Genomic DNA, 16,407 nt, shown 5'->3' with positions numbered 1-16,407 from the left:
CCAAGGCATCTTTCTCCTACAAGATTTATGCTCAGAAGCATCACTCCATTTTAAAGACAAGAAAACCAACCCACTCCACTGTTCCTAGATGCTTATGCTGTGGGTTAGATCTGGCCTGCATTGTGAACAGGGGTATTGTGGTGGTTTAAATAAGAAAATGTTACATTACATATGATAGCCGTAGACTTAACTTAGTGCAGTCACAAAATCACTCTAAAACTCACACTTATAAAAGTACCCCTTAAGATGAGGAGCCATTTCTAAAGACAACACAAAGAATGGGAATACAACAAGAAAGGGCCACCTGTTTGAAAGGTTCTAGTGGTGCTTTCAAGAGCCACTCTGCCACATCTGACCAAGACTTTTTAGGCCATTGCTCTCAAAGTTCCAATCATAGGCCAACAGTTTACTAAAGATGAGGAGTGACTAAGTCACAATCAATATAATATCATACCTTTCTATTATTTGCCATTTTTAGGATAGGGTTTGTAGAGAAGTTCATTCCCTCAGCTAAACTCCTATCACATCACTTCTATCTGGGTTTCAGCTCAGCTTTACATTACAGAAATTAGCCAGAGTGTCGTCACTGCATTGAATCACACAGGAGTTCAGTTATGCAGGATTCATTATAGAGCTATGCACAACAGCTCATTACAGACTGTAACTCTTTGCTTTAGTCTACACTTCCCTAACCTCAACAACTATTTTCTCTATCTGGCCTGTTTATACTGCAAGATATAACTTTTAAATCTTTCTTACTGAGCAATAATGTCTCTAGTATATTTTATTGTGTATTATATCTTTCCAGGTTTTTAAGGTAAAAATGAATTACTCTATGACCAAAACAAAGCAGATTGAAAATTTAATCCATTTTTTAAGTTTTGTTCATTATTTGATGTGTGAGGGTTTTGTCTGCTTTCATGTGTGTGCACCATGTGCATGTGATGTCCACAGAGGTCAGAAGAGGGCGATGGATTCCCTGCAGCCAGAGTTACAGGTGGTTGTGAGCTGCTGTGTGGGTGCTGGGATTCACACAGAGGTTCTCTGGAAGAACAGCCAGTGCTCTTAATGCTGAGTCAAGTCTCTAGCCACAGAAGCTAATTTTTATCACAAATGAGGGCAGTTTTTGTAACAGTACAGAAAACGTGATGATGATGATTTTAGAGTAGTTACAGTGGGAATGAAAGGAACCAGCATGTTAAATGTACAAATGATAGAGTTCCCCCAGTGCTGGTCTGTGCAGGGAGAGGGTGCTGGAGCCAGGGTGCAGAGCTGCACTCTAGTTGCTCCTCTGCCCCCACACAAAGCTGCTACTTGCTCCCTCCCCCCTCCTCCTGGGTCCTGTAAGCAAAGGGTCCACCCCTCCTTGACCCTTGCCAGGAGGTATAGAATGTTATTTTTGCTGGCTTGAGGCGGGTCTTGCTACACAAAGGCTCCTCCCAAACTGCATATTTTCAAGTGAAGGGAGAAGTGACAGTTTTCTCATGGCTCCCCTGAGCTGGGCAGCCTTACTTATTATCCCAAGAACAAGTTGGAGCTGCGCCAAGAGTTCCACCATTGGCTTCTGCCCTTAAGGCCCTGGCTGCCATTTCATCTGAACTCTAACTAAGGCTTTCAAGTGAAAGAAGAGATGGAATGCTGTTCTTAGCTACTGGCGCTGGGTTGATGTTTTCCTTTTCTTTTTCTTTTCTTTTTTTTTTTTTTAACTAGCGTTATAAACTAATGTGAGACCTAAACAAGTGTCTGGTATTTTTTGTTCTACCCACACCACAAACACTGTTCTGAATATTTGGTTACTCATACACAAATTTCATGAAAGAAGAAGAAATAAACTGAAAATGCTGAAAAGGAAAGCCCTCCCAGAAGAGTGCCAGCCCATGCACTCTGCAGGGCAACTAAGTATTCCTATCGCAGTGTCACCTTGCCTGGTTCCCCCTGAATCACCTCTTTGAATGCCTCCTGGGTGCCCTCTTGGCTCGTCCTGCAGCATGGAGAGTCAGCTGAAGATTGGCAGGCTATGACCACTGAAGCTTCCTATTCTCAGCAAGTCCAACAGGGAATCCTGAGCCTGGGGGTCACATTGAGTTCATGGGACTTGGACAGCTAGGCTGCAGCTAGAAGCCCAAGGGTGACAAGTTCAGTTCAGGGACCTAGGTGAGGGCCACATATTGGGCAGCATGGAGCCAGCCATGCGCTGTGCAGGTTTTGGTAGTAGAGGAAGTCCTGGCCACAGTAAAAGCAAGAGGACCACAGCCTCATGCCGATGTCGGGGTGTGCGGCTCCAGGATCTGCCAGAGTTTGCACAGTGACCCAGGGCACCTGAGCATGCTCACTAGCCGTGATCAAAGCTGTACCACAGGCTCAGGCATCCGATCTGGCCACTACTTGATGCCTGGTGGTGGAGGTGGTGTTGGTGGGTCTGCAGTAGCAGCTGCTGCCCCACAGCCCCACTTTCCTTAAGCAGCCCCAGAGCTCCTGCTCTTGAACCTCAGAGGTGCCATGGCCTTAGGCACCCTGATCTGAGGCTCCTTTGCAGCAACTGCCGAGGGAGCTGTGCTTCTCTAGGTCCCTGGGAGACAGGAAAACCTGATGACAGCGCGAGCCCAGTGTGTTGCCTGCTTGGCCCCTTCTTGTGCCAACAAAGCTTTTGTCTGGGGTCTGGATGTGAGCAGCCTCATCACACAGTGCTCCTCCCAGACCACAGCTTCTCCTACTACCTCAGCCAGCAGCAATGCTGGGGGCCTCCTGCTGCCCTCACAGCCCTTGGGCTTTCAGTGGCTGATTTTGTCAGAGTTGCTTATTCACTCATCACCGTCCCCCGAGACTTGCTGTGGTACCTCTACAGCTACCTGAGTGGCTTGCTGAGGTCAGCAGTCTCAGTGGCTCCAAGGCCCCCAGTCTGGACCCCTGCCAATGCCTGCCATCTTCAGACACTGCCCTCGAGGGGTTGGGAGAGGAGTGCAGAAGGAAGTGGGTGGGGGTGACACTGCCACAGGACAACTTGCTGGCCAGACTGAGTACTTAATTCAAACTCTGCTGGGAGGGTCTTCATGTTCCCTGTTAGTTTTTTCATCTCATTGTTTTAGCTTTGGTGTCGTTGTTGTTTAACAGATTTTTGTTTTTGTTGAAATAAAAGTCAATGACTTTTTGTAACAAAAGCCAAGCTGCACTCTTACTTCTCTTTTGCCCCCCAGTCTACAAGGCTGCCTTCTCACTCCTCCTGGGCCCTGTAAGATCTTTCAATACATCTCTGCCCCTTTCCATTCATTAGTCTTGGCTTGAGCCAGGCCCTGCCTTACAGTTACGACTCCCACCCAATGTCCAGCAATATACATGTTCTTACCCACCCCGTGCCCAGTCCGGACAGTTGCTCACCAATGTTCCAAGGAACCGCTAACTTGGCAGCTGGGGCCTGCAGGAGCAAGCAGCCTGGCCTCCTACTGGCAGCTCAAGAAGCCTTTAGGGCAGTGCCATGGCACTGGTCAACAAGGAAAGCAAATTCCTGGACTGCTCATTCAGGGAGAAAGGCAAGGCCAGCCAGTACCACCTACTCCAGCTTTGACTGTGGCCAGGGCTTCCTCTACTACCAAAACCTGCACAGCGCATGGCTGGCTCCATGCTGCTCAATATGTGGCCCTCACCTAGGTCTCTGAACTGAACTTGACACCCTTGGGCTTCTAGCTGCAGCCTAGCTGTCCAAGTCCCATGAACTCAATATGAACCCCAGGCTCAGGATTCCCTGTTGGACTTGCTGAGAATAGAAAGCTTCAGTGGTCATAGCCTGTCAATCTTCAGCTGACTCTCCATGCTGCAGGAGGAGCCAAGAGGGCACCCAGGAGGCATTCAAAGAGGTGATTCAGGGGGAACCAGGCAAGGTGACACTGCGATAGGAATACTTAGTTGCCCTGCAGAGCGCATGGGCTGGCACTCTTCTGGGAGGGCTTTCCTTTTCAGCATTTTCAGTTCATTTCTTCTTCTTTCATGAAATTTGTGTATGATTAACCAAATATTCAGAACAGTGTTTGTGGTGTGGGTAGAACAAAAAATACCAGACACTTGTTTAGGTCTCACATTAGTTTATAACGCTAGTTAAAAAAAAAAAAAGAAAGAAAGAAAAAGAAAAAGAAAGGAAAACATCAACCCAGCGCCAGTAGCTAAGAACACCATTCCATCTTTTCTTTCACTTGAAAGCCTTAGTTAGAGTTCAGATGTGAGATCTCTCACCTGGGAAGAGCTTCCTAATGCTTTTTCTCAGACCAGTGTCAGCCAGCTAGTGGCCATCTTCCTAAACCATAATATCCAGAATTCAATATAATGCCAAGAACAGGCTTTGGTAAGAGTAGCCAACCCTCTGCCTGGCTTCCTGAGATTGTTTTCCTTGTTTTTGTTTTGAAACAAAGTTACAATTGTCTGGGGGTTGGTGAACTCTTGCTTTCCAAAGTTTGATACTGGCTTCCTTGCCACCACGAAGTGGGTGCTTATCTTAGAGCCTTTTCTTCTGCTCTTTGGAAGCCTTGAGCAGTGCTCAGTTGTTAATTGTTCGGAAAATGGGCTTTATTTTTAGCATTTTCTGAGTTGAATCCCACCACTGCACCACAATTCGATAAGAAAAATTTATTTAACTTATTTATTACCTTGTGAAATGTATACATTAAAGATACTTTTTTTCATACAGTTGCTCATACTATATTTATTATGATTAAAAAAGAGATACATATTCTTTTATATGTTAAATTATAATGGGTATTATTAATTGGGGGCCCTTTCTTACTACTATAAGCATTTTATAGCTACACTTGGGTAGTTTATTGAAAACAACTAAGAAAAAAATCTTACTTTAAGAGTTTGTATGTATGGTTAGAGTTACCCCAAGATATTTTATGTTGTTTGTGGCTATTGTGAAGGGAGATGCTTTTCTGACGCCCCCATCCCAACCCCAAGCACACTTCCAGCCTTTGTGACTGTCTCTGAGCCCCCAGAGCCACTACCCTCAGTGCCTCTAGATCCCCCGTTGTTGAGTGTCTTATAGAAAGGTGTCAAGGAGTTCTTCTCAGAAGATCATTTGAGTTAGGTGACTTAGGAAAGGATGAAGAGATAGCCTTGCTCTGGATTCCATATTGTGAGAAGATAGGACAATGCTTTGATGGGACATCTAAATTATCTTCGTCTAGGAGGCTGTGAAGGAAGAGTAGGGCTGGAGCCATAATCAATTGAGAAGGACCACTTGTGTTTGCTAACAGAATAGACTACTTTATGGCTGGCCTGTGCTCTTGATTTTGTCTTTCCTTAGACATTTTACTGGTTAGTTTATACTGTCAACTTGACACCTGGAAAAAGAGAACCTCAACTGTGAAATTTCACAGGCCAGATTGGCCTGTCATCATGTCTGTAAGAGATTATCTTAGTTGATGACTGACGTAGGAGGGCCCGGCCAACTGTGGGTAGCACCATACCTAGGCAGGTAGAAGTTAGTTGAGCATGAGCCAGTGAGCAAACCAGTAAGCTGTGTTCTCCCATGGTTTCTTCTTCAACCTCTTGCCTTGTGTTCCTGCCCTGACTTTGCTTCACAATGGACTGACCTGAAGGGTAAGCCAAATAAACACTGAGAATAGAGTGGTGCCCTGCACTAGTGAGCTTTTCATTTCTCTAACAGAATACTTGAGAAAGTCAATGGACAGGAAGAAAGACTTACTTGGTTTCAGAGATTTCAGTCCAGGGTTGGCTGGCTCCATTGTTTCAGGCCTATGAGGAACAAGTCTGCTCACCTTATGGTGGCCAGGAAGCAGAAGAGAGGGGCCAAGGACAAGAAATAATAAGGTTTAGTAAGTACAGCAGACATTTCTTGTGGCAGCACACTCCTGTTGTGATATTTTGTTTGTGTTCTGACAAATAAAGCTTGCCTGGAGATCAGAAGGCAGAGCTAGCCACTAGATAACCATAGAGGTCTGGAGGTCTGAACAGAGATAGGAAGTGACAACAAAGGGCAGAGACAGGAAGTGATAAGTTGGAGCATAGACAGGATCTTTGCCTTTTGAGTCTGAGGATGTCAGAAAGGTAAAAATTGATTGTGGAGTGTCAGAGGAAGGCCCGCACCTCAAGTTCAGGAGGAGTGTCAGAGGGAGACCTGAGACACAACCCAAGAGCAGCATCAGGGTCCTGGGAGCAGCGTCAGAGGTAGGCCCAAGCAACTGGCTCAGAAGCAGTGTCAGAGGGAAGCCTGATGTGGGATAATATTCTTGTTCACTGATTGGTCAGCAGCCAGACAGGAAATATAGGCAAGGATAGCAGATTAGAGAATTCTGGGAAGAGGAAAGGAGAGATGCAGCTGCCAGCCAGATGCAGAGGAAGCAAGATGAGAATGCCTTACTGAGAAAAGGTACTAAGCCATGTGGCTAAACATAATTAAGAATTATGGGTTAAGTTGTAAGAGCTTGTTAGTAATAAGCCTGAGCAATAGGCCAAACAGTTTATAATTAATATAAGCCTCTGTGTATTTATTTGGGAATGAATGGTTATAGGACTGGGCAGGGCAGAAACTTCCATCTACCCAGGCCAGGAGCAGCAAGTGACCACTGGGTGAGACTACAGCGGTGGCTTCCAGAAGCTATCGCAAGAAGTTCCTCTGGAAAAGAGCACCTGTGTCCCAGCCAGCATCCACTACCATTTCTTGATTGGACATACCCCACTGCTACAGGAACCCCTGGACACTCAGTCCCACCTACACCGGAGTCGTGGTCTGCCTCCAACATGAGAAGCATCCTCCGGAGCTGTAGCCCCACCTACACCTCTGGAGCAACCACCTGAGCCTTGGGTCCATTTCCATGAGGAGGAGCGATCACTGAAAGCTCTGTTCTGCATGAACCTGAAGGAGCAGTCAATGGAGCCACATCCCCCAACTATGCCAATTGGAGAAAGAGAGACCCTCTGAAGCACAAGCTCCACCTATACCGATTAGAGGAAGAGATGCACAGACAGCAAAATAAGAACACACTCAACAATATAAAGAGCAGTGGCAAGGCAGGACAGAACTCTTTGGACTCTCTGAATCCCTGGGGTGGGGGAGGAGGGAAGTCAGCATTAGTAACAGACAGTTTCCCCTAGTACCTGTCACTGTGCTCCACTTAGTAGGTGCTTGTGTTGAACACTTGAAACAATTTAAAAGAGGGAAAGGCTTCTTTTAGCTCCTGGGTTCAGAGGGTTTGGACCATGGTCATCTGGCTTTTGTTTCTGGGCCTGTGGTTAAGGCAGAGCACCATGGCACGAGCAGAGCTGATTGGCTCTTGGAAGCCAGGAAAGGGGGAGGGGCAGAAAAGAGCCTCTTTAAGGACAAGCTCTAGTGTTCTTTCTCCAACCATACTACACCTCCCAAGTTTTCTATGGCCTCCCAGGGAGGGGGCGGGCTGCAGGCCACACCAGCTGCCACAGCCACGGCTTTATATCTACTTGAAATAGATGGCACGACTATGGAGGAATTGACTACTTAAATGTCAATTGAGTGGTAAAATTCACATGTACTTAGGGTCACCATGTTGGGCAGTGCCAGTTTATAACACAGAAACCCTGATAACCTTGGGACTTTGAGACAGAGAAAATGGGAGACATCACTGAAGCCAGTAGCGGGCTGTGTTTGCCCCAGACCTCCAGATGAAGGTCCAGCGAAAGTCAGTTGCCCTTAGACATTCACATTAAGTAGGCTGCCCCTTGGGAATGAGAGCACATAAGCACAGAGATGCTTTTGGCTCTGGAGGCCTTTCTGCAAGCTGGCCAGGTCTTGAGCAGGAATCCAGTGGAGCTCTGGCTCCTCCTAGTGGCCCCAGTGAGAATTGCCTCCACTTCAATTCCTCCCTTCCCCCTTCCTGGGACTACCCCTTCAGACCAACCAGAACAACTTCACCCAGGAACGGAAATCAGCTAGAAATAGCCAACTCAAAGCCACATCAGAACATAGCAGAAAGGAGCTTAAAGATCATTTCTTCGACACCCTAAACCCAGGTTAATGAGGTGACCGGTATGGTATCTCTCTGGCCTCTCTGCCTTTGGCTCTGACCTGCAGAGTCCACAGATGGGCTAGGAGCATCCCAGCAATAAGAAAAACAGGAGCAGATGGTTCCTGGTCAAGGTCAGGCCTTCCTTCTGCCTCTTTATGACAACCCAGCAATTCCTTAAAATTGCTGATGTAGTGAGTGTTCGGTAAAGAGAGCAAAGCCGCCACCCACCAACTAGCCACACGTACTTTTGGGTCACTAATTGTCGAAAACTATCATTCCCACTTTGCTTGTTCTTAAGGATTTCTGTGATGTAATTCTAGTTTTTGGAAACTCCATTGGGGAAAGAAAGGTAAATTAGTGAGCTCCTGTTGAGAAAATAGTGAAATTAAAACGCTGTGAGTGGTGGTGCATGCCTTTAATTCCAACACTTGGGAGGGAACGGGAAGCCTGTGTCTGTGAGTTCTGGGCTATCCAGGGCTATCTAGTGAGACCCTGTCTCAGAACAGAAACCCCATGTCTCCCCGTGTATGTCAGGGTTAGCACTTAGAAACAAAATGCTTTCTGCTCGATTGACTGACTGTCCATCTGGGGGTGACTACTGACAACATTTGATACTTTATCTAGCACATAGGTAAAGTCCTTCACGTCCAACTTCATTAATTTTTGCCCCCCTCCTCCCATAACTCAGCATGGTATGGAAGTCACTTAACCAAGCCAGTTGGACCAACCATCAGTAGGTTGCACTCTGCTAGGCCTATGTATGCTACGTGTAGCAGACTTTTGTTTAAGGTCAAAAGTTCAAGATTTTAGCTCTGATGAGCTGCTTTCCTGAAAGCATTTAGATAGTACATTGTTGGGCACAAATGAGACTCATGAAGGGATCAGGGAATCAGTCGTAACAAACGCTGGGTGTGAATTATACCATCTCAGCAACTAGGAAGAAGAAATGGCAGGAGCATGGTCTGGGACCCCTGTGTAGTGCGTCTCATTTTTGATGTGAGTGTGGAAGAGTATAGCCCAGTCTCTCAGCCAATAGATACCTCCCCGTGGACACTTGTGGCAGACATCAGAGATGTTAACTTATTACTAGTGTATTGTGAGGGTGGTGCCAGCTTTGTGCCCATGTACATGTGTGTGCCTGTGTGCTCATGCCTGTGCATGTGTTTTCTTTTACTGCCTTCTGCCTTCTTCCCTCTCACTGAACCTGAAACTCAGCATTTTGACTGGGCTGACTGTCCCCATCACTGGGGTTAAGAGCACACATGGCCATGCTTACCTTTTATGTCAGTGTTACGGATTAGAATCAGGGCCTCATGCTTGCACAAGAGCTCTTACCAATTGAGCCATCTCCTCAGCCCAAAGCTTAATATGGAAAACAGACAAAGTTTCACTCATCTCAAAAGAAAAAAAAAAAAAGAAGCAAAAATTAATGCCACGGGACTCAATACTATCTGCATGACCCTGGGTGGCTGTGATAGCCACATATAAAGAGACACATATAGGCACCTATGTTTTTTCTCTTCCCCATTCTCAACTGAATTCTTCTGAAGATACAGCTTTTGATCGTACTTAAAACCAGTTTCTCTAAGAATGAAATCGAGTCCCAATCTTTGCCCAATGATGAAGCACTACAGCATGTGAGGCCTTGAATAGGGACTGTGGATTTAATGGAGTTAATATGGCATTGTTAGAGGAAGTGTTACTGTGGGGGTGGGCTTTAAGGTCTCATATATGCACAAGACACTGCCCAGTGAGACAGACTACTTCCTGTTGCCTGCAAGATGTAGGAATATGTTACCTCTCCAGCACCATGACTGCCTGCACACTGCCATGTCTCATCATGATAATGGACTGAACCTCTGAAATGTAAGCAAGCCATCACAATGAAATGTTTTTCCTTTATAAGAGTTGCCATGGTCATGATCTCTTCACAGCAACAGAAACCCTAAGACACCCCCCTTCTACTCCTACTGTGAAAAGTCCCTTGAGAAAGTACCCAACCCTGTTGTAGTTAAGTTGGGTCCAAATGTTCCAGCCAACTGCATGTTTTTGGTTTTTTCACTTCTGTTGAGCTGTTTGCTTACTTTACTTCACTCTGTCAAACAGGATGTAGTTCTGTGTTCTTTGCCTTTAAAAACTCCCTGTAGAATGTATCCAATGGTGTTTGTTTTTCTCTCCAGGCAGTCACCAACTGGGTTAATGCAGTCTCAATTCTGACTTCAGTCACTATGAGTGGCCTTTTTGATCTCTACCCTTCAACAAGGCCAACTTTAGATTTGGGTACATAATAAAACAACTGTTTTCCAAGTGAGCCTTTGGGGATGATCCCCTATTTTACCATCAAATGACTAGAGCATTCAATGTGCATGATTAAAATGCATTTTGGGAACAAGCACACTATAGAAGTGGTTATATAATTTAGTCTGTCAGTCAAAATAGAGAACCACCCAAACTGCATTCTTCCTAATAAACTCCTCCTTAGACTCCATTAAAATGATCACCTGGAGCCCTTGGGTATGTCTCCCATGTGGCCCCTTTCTAATCAGGCTTCTCTTTAAAGTAAGTTTCCTTGATACTTTTAACATGTTTGAGCCTTTTAACAGTTCCTTGAAGAGGCAAGAACCTCAAAACCCAGCCATACTAGAAATCTACTTATAATGGCCTAAAGTTAAGAGTCCCATCTTATGTAAAACCATGACACCAGCAACTTTTAATGTAAAATTTTGTTATTTGGGGGAATAAGAGTTTCATGAAAACACGAATTTGCGCTATCTCATTTTATTAGCTTGGCAATGCAAGTCATTGTAATGAATACATACAGTTTTTAAAAATTGTTGGTTGTGAACATATATGCAGAATCCTTTGAACTTTTCCAACTCTGAAGTGTGATAATGCTATGGAAGAAAAATGGAGCTTCCATTGGCTATGATTCATGATAGTTTTGAGTTTATAAAGGTTTTAGTTCTGGCAAGGAACCACAAATGAAATGAGAGCTGACAGCTGACCCCGTCTCCTAACTGCAGATGAGGAATCCATAGGCCCTGGAGACTACAGAGCTCATGAGACAGAACTGGTCCACCAGTTCTCAGAGGTGCTCTGGAATGTCTGGGACTCCAGTCACATCTGAATGGCCTTGTTTTTTTCTGCTTAATACAGGACTAATAGCTGGAATTCCTTTTATAGTTTCTAACTTGCTCAGTTTCTTTAAAGACAAAACCACACCTACTTTAGCTAGTCACTGGCCGGCAGTCTGCTTATGCTTTCCTCCTGAGGAATCTCAACTTGGACTCTTTCCTGCTCCTTTGTGTTCACAGAAGACCTACATCAAGGCATCTGCTCTGCTAGGAAATTCTTCTGTAGCAGGAAAAGTCAGTTAGTGCAATCTCCAAAGCCCTTGATCTGAGCACAGTCTGATTCTCTGTGTAGCTCATTCTCACTGGTCCCCTGCTCTGTCTATCTGAGCAGTGACTTTGCTTTCTAAGATGATTTGGGGGACATCAAATAGCAGTTAAGAATTCCTAGCCTATTAAAACATTCTGGCTGGAGATGCAGCCCAGAACAACACACTTGCCCAGCATGTGCTAGGCTCCAGGTTCAACACCTCCCCACAACACACAAAAAAAACCCAAGAAATGTGACATATGAGGTACACCACACTTCTGGCAACTTTTAACTTTGTCTCAGCCTAATAGTTGCCTAGAGCTGGACATTACTTACTGGTCAAAAAAACCCAACCTGGTTATATATTTTAATTCAAACCTCCAATGAATGGCTGGCTACTATTTGTTAGTTCTTTTCTTTTTTTTAAAGAATTTTATTTAGATGTATGAGTGTGTGGTCTGCACCTCTATGTCTGTGTACCACATGCATGCCTGGTGTCCACTGAGGTCAGAAGAGGGCATCAGAATCCTGGAACAGGAGTTACAGACAGTTGTGAGCTGCGATGTGAGTGCTAAGAATTGAACAGAAAGCCTCTAGAAGAGGAGAAAGTGCTCTTAACCCATGACCCATCTACTGGCTATTTTTTAATTGCAGGAGCCATACCCCAAACAACCTGCTGGATACCAGTGCATGATGGCGGATGTCCTTCTGTATGCTGTGAATGTATGTCCACAAGTGCACTCTCAAAACTTTATGTATTTACAGCAAAGCTGTGTTTACAAAGAACTTCTCAAATTTCTGCAAAGTAAGTCTACTTCTTGCTACTCTCAGATTGCAGCGAAGGAAGACTAATAGTCCAACTTTACATACTTCTCTTTTTCAAGGGAAGTATCACTCAGCAGGAGTGGGTATCTGATTTGGATCTCCGTTATGTGCAGGCTTATCACGTGTGCCCTCATGGGCTTGTCGAGTCAGCTCACCTTCTGTTGTGGAGGTGTCACTTACTACAACTACGGGTGACACAGCCTGTGATATGTTACAACTACTACCATATGGAGACTCAACCTAACCCCTGTGTGAAATGCAATCCCATCAGTCATTTTAAAAACTAAAGGCCCAGAGACAGAAATACTTGTTCCAACCTGGCAAAATTACTCATGTACTTTCATCTGCCAAGTTGGCAGATTTCACACCTCTCACTGATGCCAGCTTTACTTCTACTGGCTGTGTTTCTTTCTATTCTATCCTAACATAAGGAAGACACAAAGTACCAGAAGCTGTTTCTTTTACCATTTCACTCCAGCTTTTCCTTCCTTAGGCAATAATTGGAAGCTACAGAGAAACCATGGCCTCACAATCCAATACCACAACTGAACTCTGCACGAAGAGTACAACAATGACTAAGAACATGAACCATGTAATCAACCAATACAATCACTGGCTGGCGAAGGAGCCAGAGTGCAGCCCTAAGAAAGGCACAGATTTCCTTAAGTTTCCAACAGAGTAAATGACACAGAAAGGCCTCACCTGAATCATCTTAGCAACTTCATTAAAATGTAATCTTTTAAAATAAAGACCCTCGTGGGCTGGAGAGATGATTCAGAGGTTGGGAACCTGTGGTGCTTTGAAAGGACCCATGTTTGGGTCCTGGCACCCATTTCTGTGGCTCACACTGCTGGACTCCTGCTCCAGATGCGGTGCCTCTGGCCTTCCTGGGCAACTGTACTCATATGCACATACCCCGACACAAATGCACACACACATAATTAAAAATAAAATAACAAATCTTTAAAAAATAAAGAGCCTCGGGACTGAAGTGGACAATGTTGTTTTCAGAAAATGAATTAGTTTTAAGATATTCAAATGATGCAACTGAGAAAAAGAAAAGACATTCCCTTTAAATTCAGATGGACAATTAAGAATCCTTCCAATTCCATGTATACATGAAATCCAGATCTGACATGTCACAGGCTCATTTTTTTTTAATGATTTCAGTGGCTGATGAAGATGCACACCCCTGGAAGCAAGCCACAAGACAGCTGTCCTATGTAGAGCTTGTTAACCCAGCACTTGTTCCATCAACCTGGGCTCATTCCCTAATACTTAGGATTTGGGCTCCTCAGGGCTCCTTCAGCATTTAACTAACTCTTTGTTGGTTGAAGGTGCTGGGACTGTTTCTCCACACATAAACTGATCCTAAAACAGAAGAAGAAATGCTATTAGCCACCATGGTTTCTGTTCCACAAATGCATTAACATCATTTTCACTTAGTTACAAAATCAACTCAGCTACTAGTTTTTTTCACTGCTATATCATTATCATTATCATTATTATTATTATTATATGTTAGCAATAAAAATCAAGATGTAAAATTTAGGGGGAATCCATTTATAATATTGGAAAAATGGCAACAAATTTAAGTCTTAAGATTCATGCACTAAACTAACTGGTGTCCAGGATGAACTGTCCATTGTAAGATTTTAGCAGGGCTCTTGATCTACCCACTAGGCATCAGTAGCTATCCCAGTTGACACAACTGGAGACACATGTGTGTGTATGCATGTACCCCACGTGTGTGGGGGCGCCATGGAGTCAAGAAGAGGGTATCTGATTCTCTATAACTAGAGTTACAAGTGGCTGTGAGCCACCGGTGTGGGCGATGGAAATGGAATTCCAGTCCTTTTCAGAAGCTCTTAGCCACTAAGCCATCTCTCCAGCCCCAATAGCACATAATTTAGTTCAAAGAATTGGTGTCAGCCCAAGAATTAGAATTAAGTGCATGTTGAAGTTCAGTCCTAAATTTATTAATTTAATAAGCAGTGTCTTATAAACATGTCCATCTTGCTAGAGAGAAACCACTTTCCAGAAATAAACATGTCATATCATCTTTTAAGTTTTTGCATTAATCAATATCTGGTCATTCAAATACATAACTTCTTTAAATAAGTAATAATAGGTTTTTGTGTTTCCCAATGCAGACCTATAATAGTAACTACTTTGAAAATGAGGTTCAGTGTCAGATTTTGTTGTTGATATTTTTGTTTTTCATGACAGGGTTTCTCTGTGTAGTCCCAGTCATTCTGGAACTTGCTTTATAGACCAGGCTGGCCTCAAACTCAGAGATCCCACCTGCCTCTGCCTCCTGAGTACTGGGATTAAATGTGTGCGTCACCATGCCTGGGTGTTTTATCCTGGTTTATGCCAGCTACGGTAAGAAGTCTCAAAGTTACTGCACATCCCCTACAGTGATCCCCAAGGAGTCAGGCCCTAGTCTGTCCCTGCTGCTCTTTGTTCCAGAGACCATCTTAATGCAAGAATGAATCATTACATTTCTACATCATTGTCTAAACTTAAGTCTGCCTCTCACAAAGCTCTAGGTTTTGGTACAACCCACCCTGCACTCATTTTAGAGTTCATCCTTAAGACTGTGAAACTCCTTACTTAAGACTCCAAAGCACTAACTGCACTTTGGATGGGGAGTAAAAGCATTGACCCTTTTTCTGTTGTGATCCTTATTGGGTACAAAGGAACATGAATTTAACATAAAACTATAAGATCGAAATTAGGAATTATATCTCAAACAAGATAATGTAGATTATATGCATAAACCTGGCAAGCAATAAAATGGAGTCTTTTCTAAATGTACTGGTGTGCATTAAATACAGAGAAATGTCAAAAGAAAGAACATCAATTAAAATAATCTTCATATTTTCATTCCTGATTAAGTCATTTTCATTACATAACATTTTCATCACAAAACAATTTCTTTGTTGCTCTTTCCAAGGAGAACACAAGTTACATAATTTAAACTTGAACAATATTATTATACACCTACTTACTGACTTTTGTTTTTGTTTTTTTCCAGACAGGGTTCCTCTGTGTAACAGCTCTGACTGTCCTGGAACTCACTCTGTAGACCAGGCTGGCCTTGAGCTCACAAAGATCTGCATGCCTCTGCCTCCAGGTCATTGCTGGGATTAAAGGCGTGCAACACCATTGCCCAGCCCTTCCTAGCAATTTTTAAAGCTTTCTAAAAATAGCCCTTGATCTAGCACAAGGTTAAGAAACTCTCTTCTAGGACAGGCGTGGTGGCACACACCTTTAATCCCAGCACTCGAATGCAAAGGCAGGAGGATCTCTGTGAGTTCAAAGCCAGCCTCGGTTACCTAAAGACCCTGTCTCAAAAAAAGAACTAACCCCCCCAACCCAAAATTCCAACACTCTTCTGAACTTTTATATCAGACAGGCTGCTTTAGGTCTCTGTCTATCTCACACTACCCACTCCCTTTAATGAATCCCTTACTTTGTCATAAATCACTTTTATAATGAGAGAGCAGCTAGGACACGTTGCCACATCTTCTCCATTCTCCAAATCTTCCTAAGACAAAAATCAAACAGGGTATGGTCAGCATAGCCTCCATTTCGGCATCTTCCCACAAACCGCTCCCACGTCTATGTGCAAGTCTTGGACTGGGTAATAGCACAAAGAATTTTCCCCCAAGAGTCACCTAGGAAAACAACCAGGGAGAACAGGTTGGCTCGATCGCCTCCAAATCCCTTCTCCAAAGAAGTTCCCAGAAAAATACTTCATGGGTGGGGCTAGGGAGAACTGCACCCTTGTCCAGACCGTGTACCCCTGACAGCTTGTTACTGCTTTGGGGGCGGGGGTTTAGAGGAACACGTGGGTGACGGAGCCTTGCCAGGGGCACAGGAAGCGAAAATGCGCAAGCTCAAGAGTCGCCGGCGGGCCCCAAGAATACCTTGGTGATGGAGAAGTTATCCCCACAGGGGCAGGGGTAGAAATATGTCTCCGAGTCCTCGTCATATTGAAAGTCCTCGATCTCCACCTCGTCGTGAAACACCGCCATGGTCACCGGGTCGACACTGCATCAGTTTGCCTAACCGTGTCAGAGCAGGGAAGGCCTGGGCTTCCTGGCCCACACAGGAACAGGAACAAACACTTCCGGGAGGGCGCATAGGCGATGACGTCACTCTGACTGCGGCAGCCAAATGGGTGACCGGGTTGCGGTCGCCATGG

General features: G+C 44.5%; 1 protein-coding gene across 1 annotated transcript; it reads right to left on the bottom strand.

Annotated features, from left to right (window-relative positions):
* Window positions 1-10,750: 10,750 nt before the first annotated feature.
* On the bottom strand, window positions 10,751-16,336 carry Dph3 (diphthamide biosynthesis 3). The gene is made up of 3 exons (XM_027389506.2): window positions 16,130-16,336; window positions 15,673-15,747; window positions 10,751-13,565 (listed from the first exon to the last, which is right to left on the bottom strand). The coding sequence occupies exons 1-3, from the start codon at window positions 16,235-16,237 to the stop codon at window positions 13,500-13,502; spliced, it is 249 nt and encodes an 82-aa protein (XP_027245307.1). The 5' UTR covers window positions 16,238-16,336; the 3' UTR covers window positions 10,751-13,499.
* Window positions 16,337-16,407: the final 71 nt, after the last annotated feature.

This window comes from Cricetulus griseus, assembly GCF_003668045.3.
Source record: "Cricetulus griseus strain 17A/GY chromosome 1 unlocalized genomic scaffold, alternate assembly CriGri-PICRH-1.0 chr1_1, whole genome shotgun sequence".
Classification (NCBI taxonomy): Eukaryota; Metazoa; Chordata; class Mammalia; order Rodentia; family Cricetidae; genus Cricetulus; species Cricetulus griseus.
The sequence above is the reverse complement of the archived record's forward strand: the minus strand, read 5'-3'. Positions and strand labels throughout refer to the sequence as shown.

Coding starts and splice junctions, on each gene's coding strand:
- Dph3 (XM_027389506.2), bottom strand. CDS start 16,237: ATGGCGGTGTTTCACGACGAGGTGGAGATCGAGGACTTTCAATATGAC. Junction 15,748..16,129: donor ATAACTTCTCCATCACCAAG/GTATTCTTGGGG, acceptor TTTTTGTCTTAG/GAAGATTTGGAGAATGGAGA. Junction 13,566..15,672: donor TAAAAGTGATTTATGACAAA/GTAAGGGATTCA, acceptor CTTCTGTTTTAG/GATCAGTTTATGTGTGGAGA.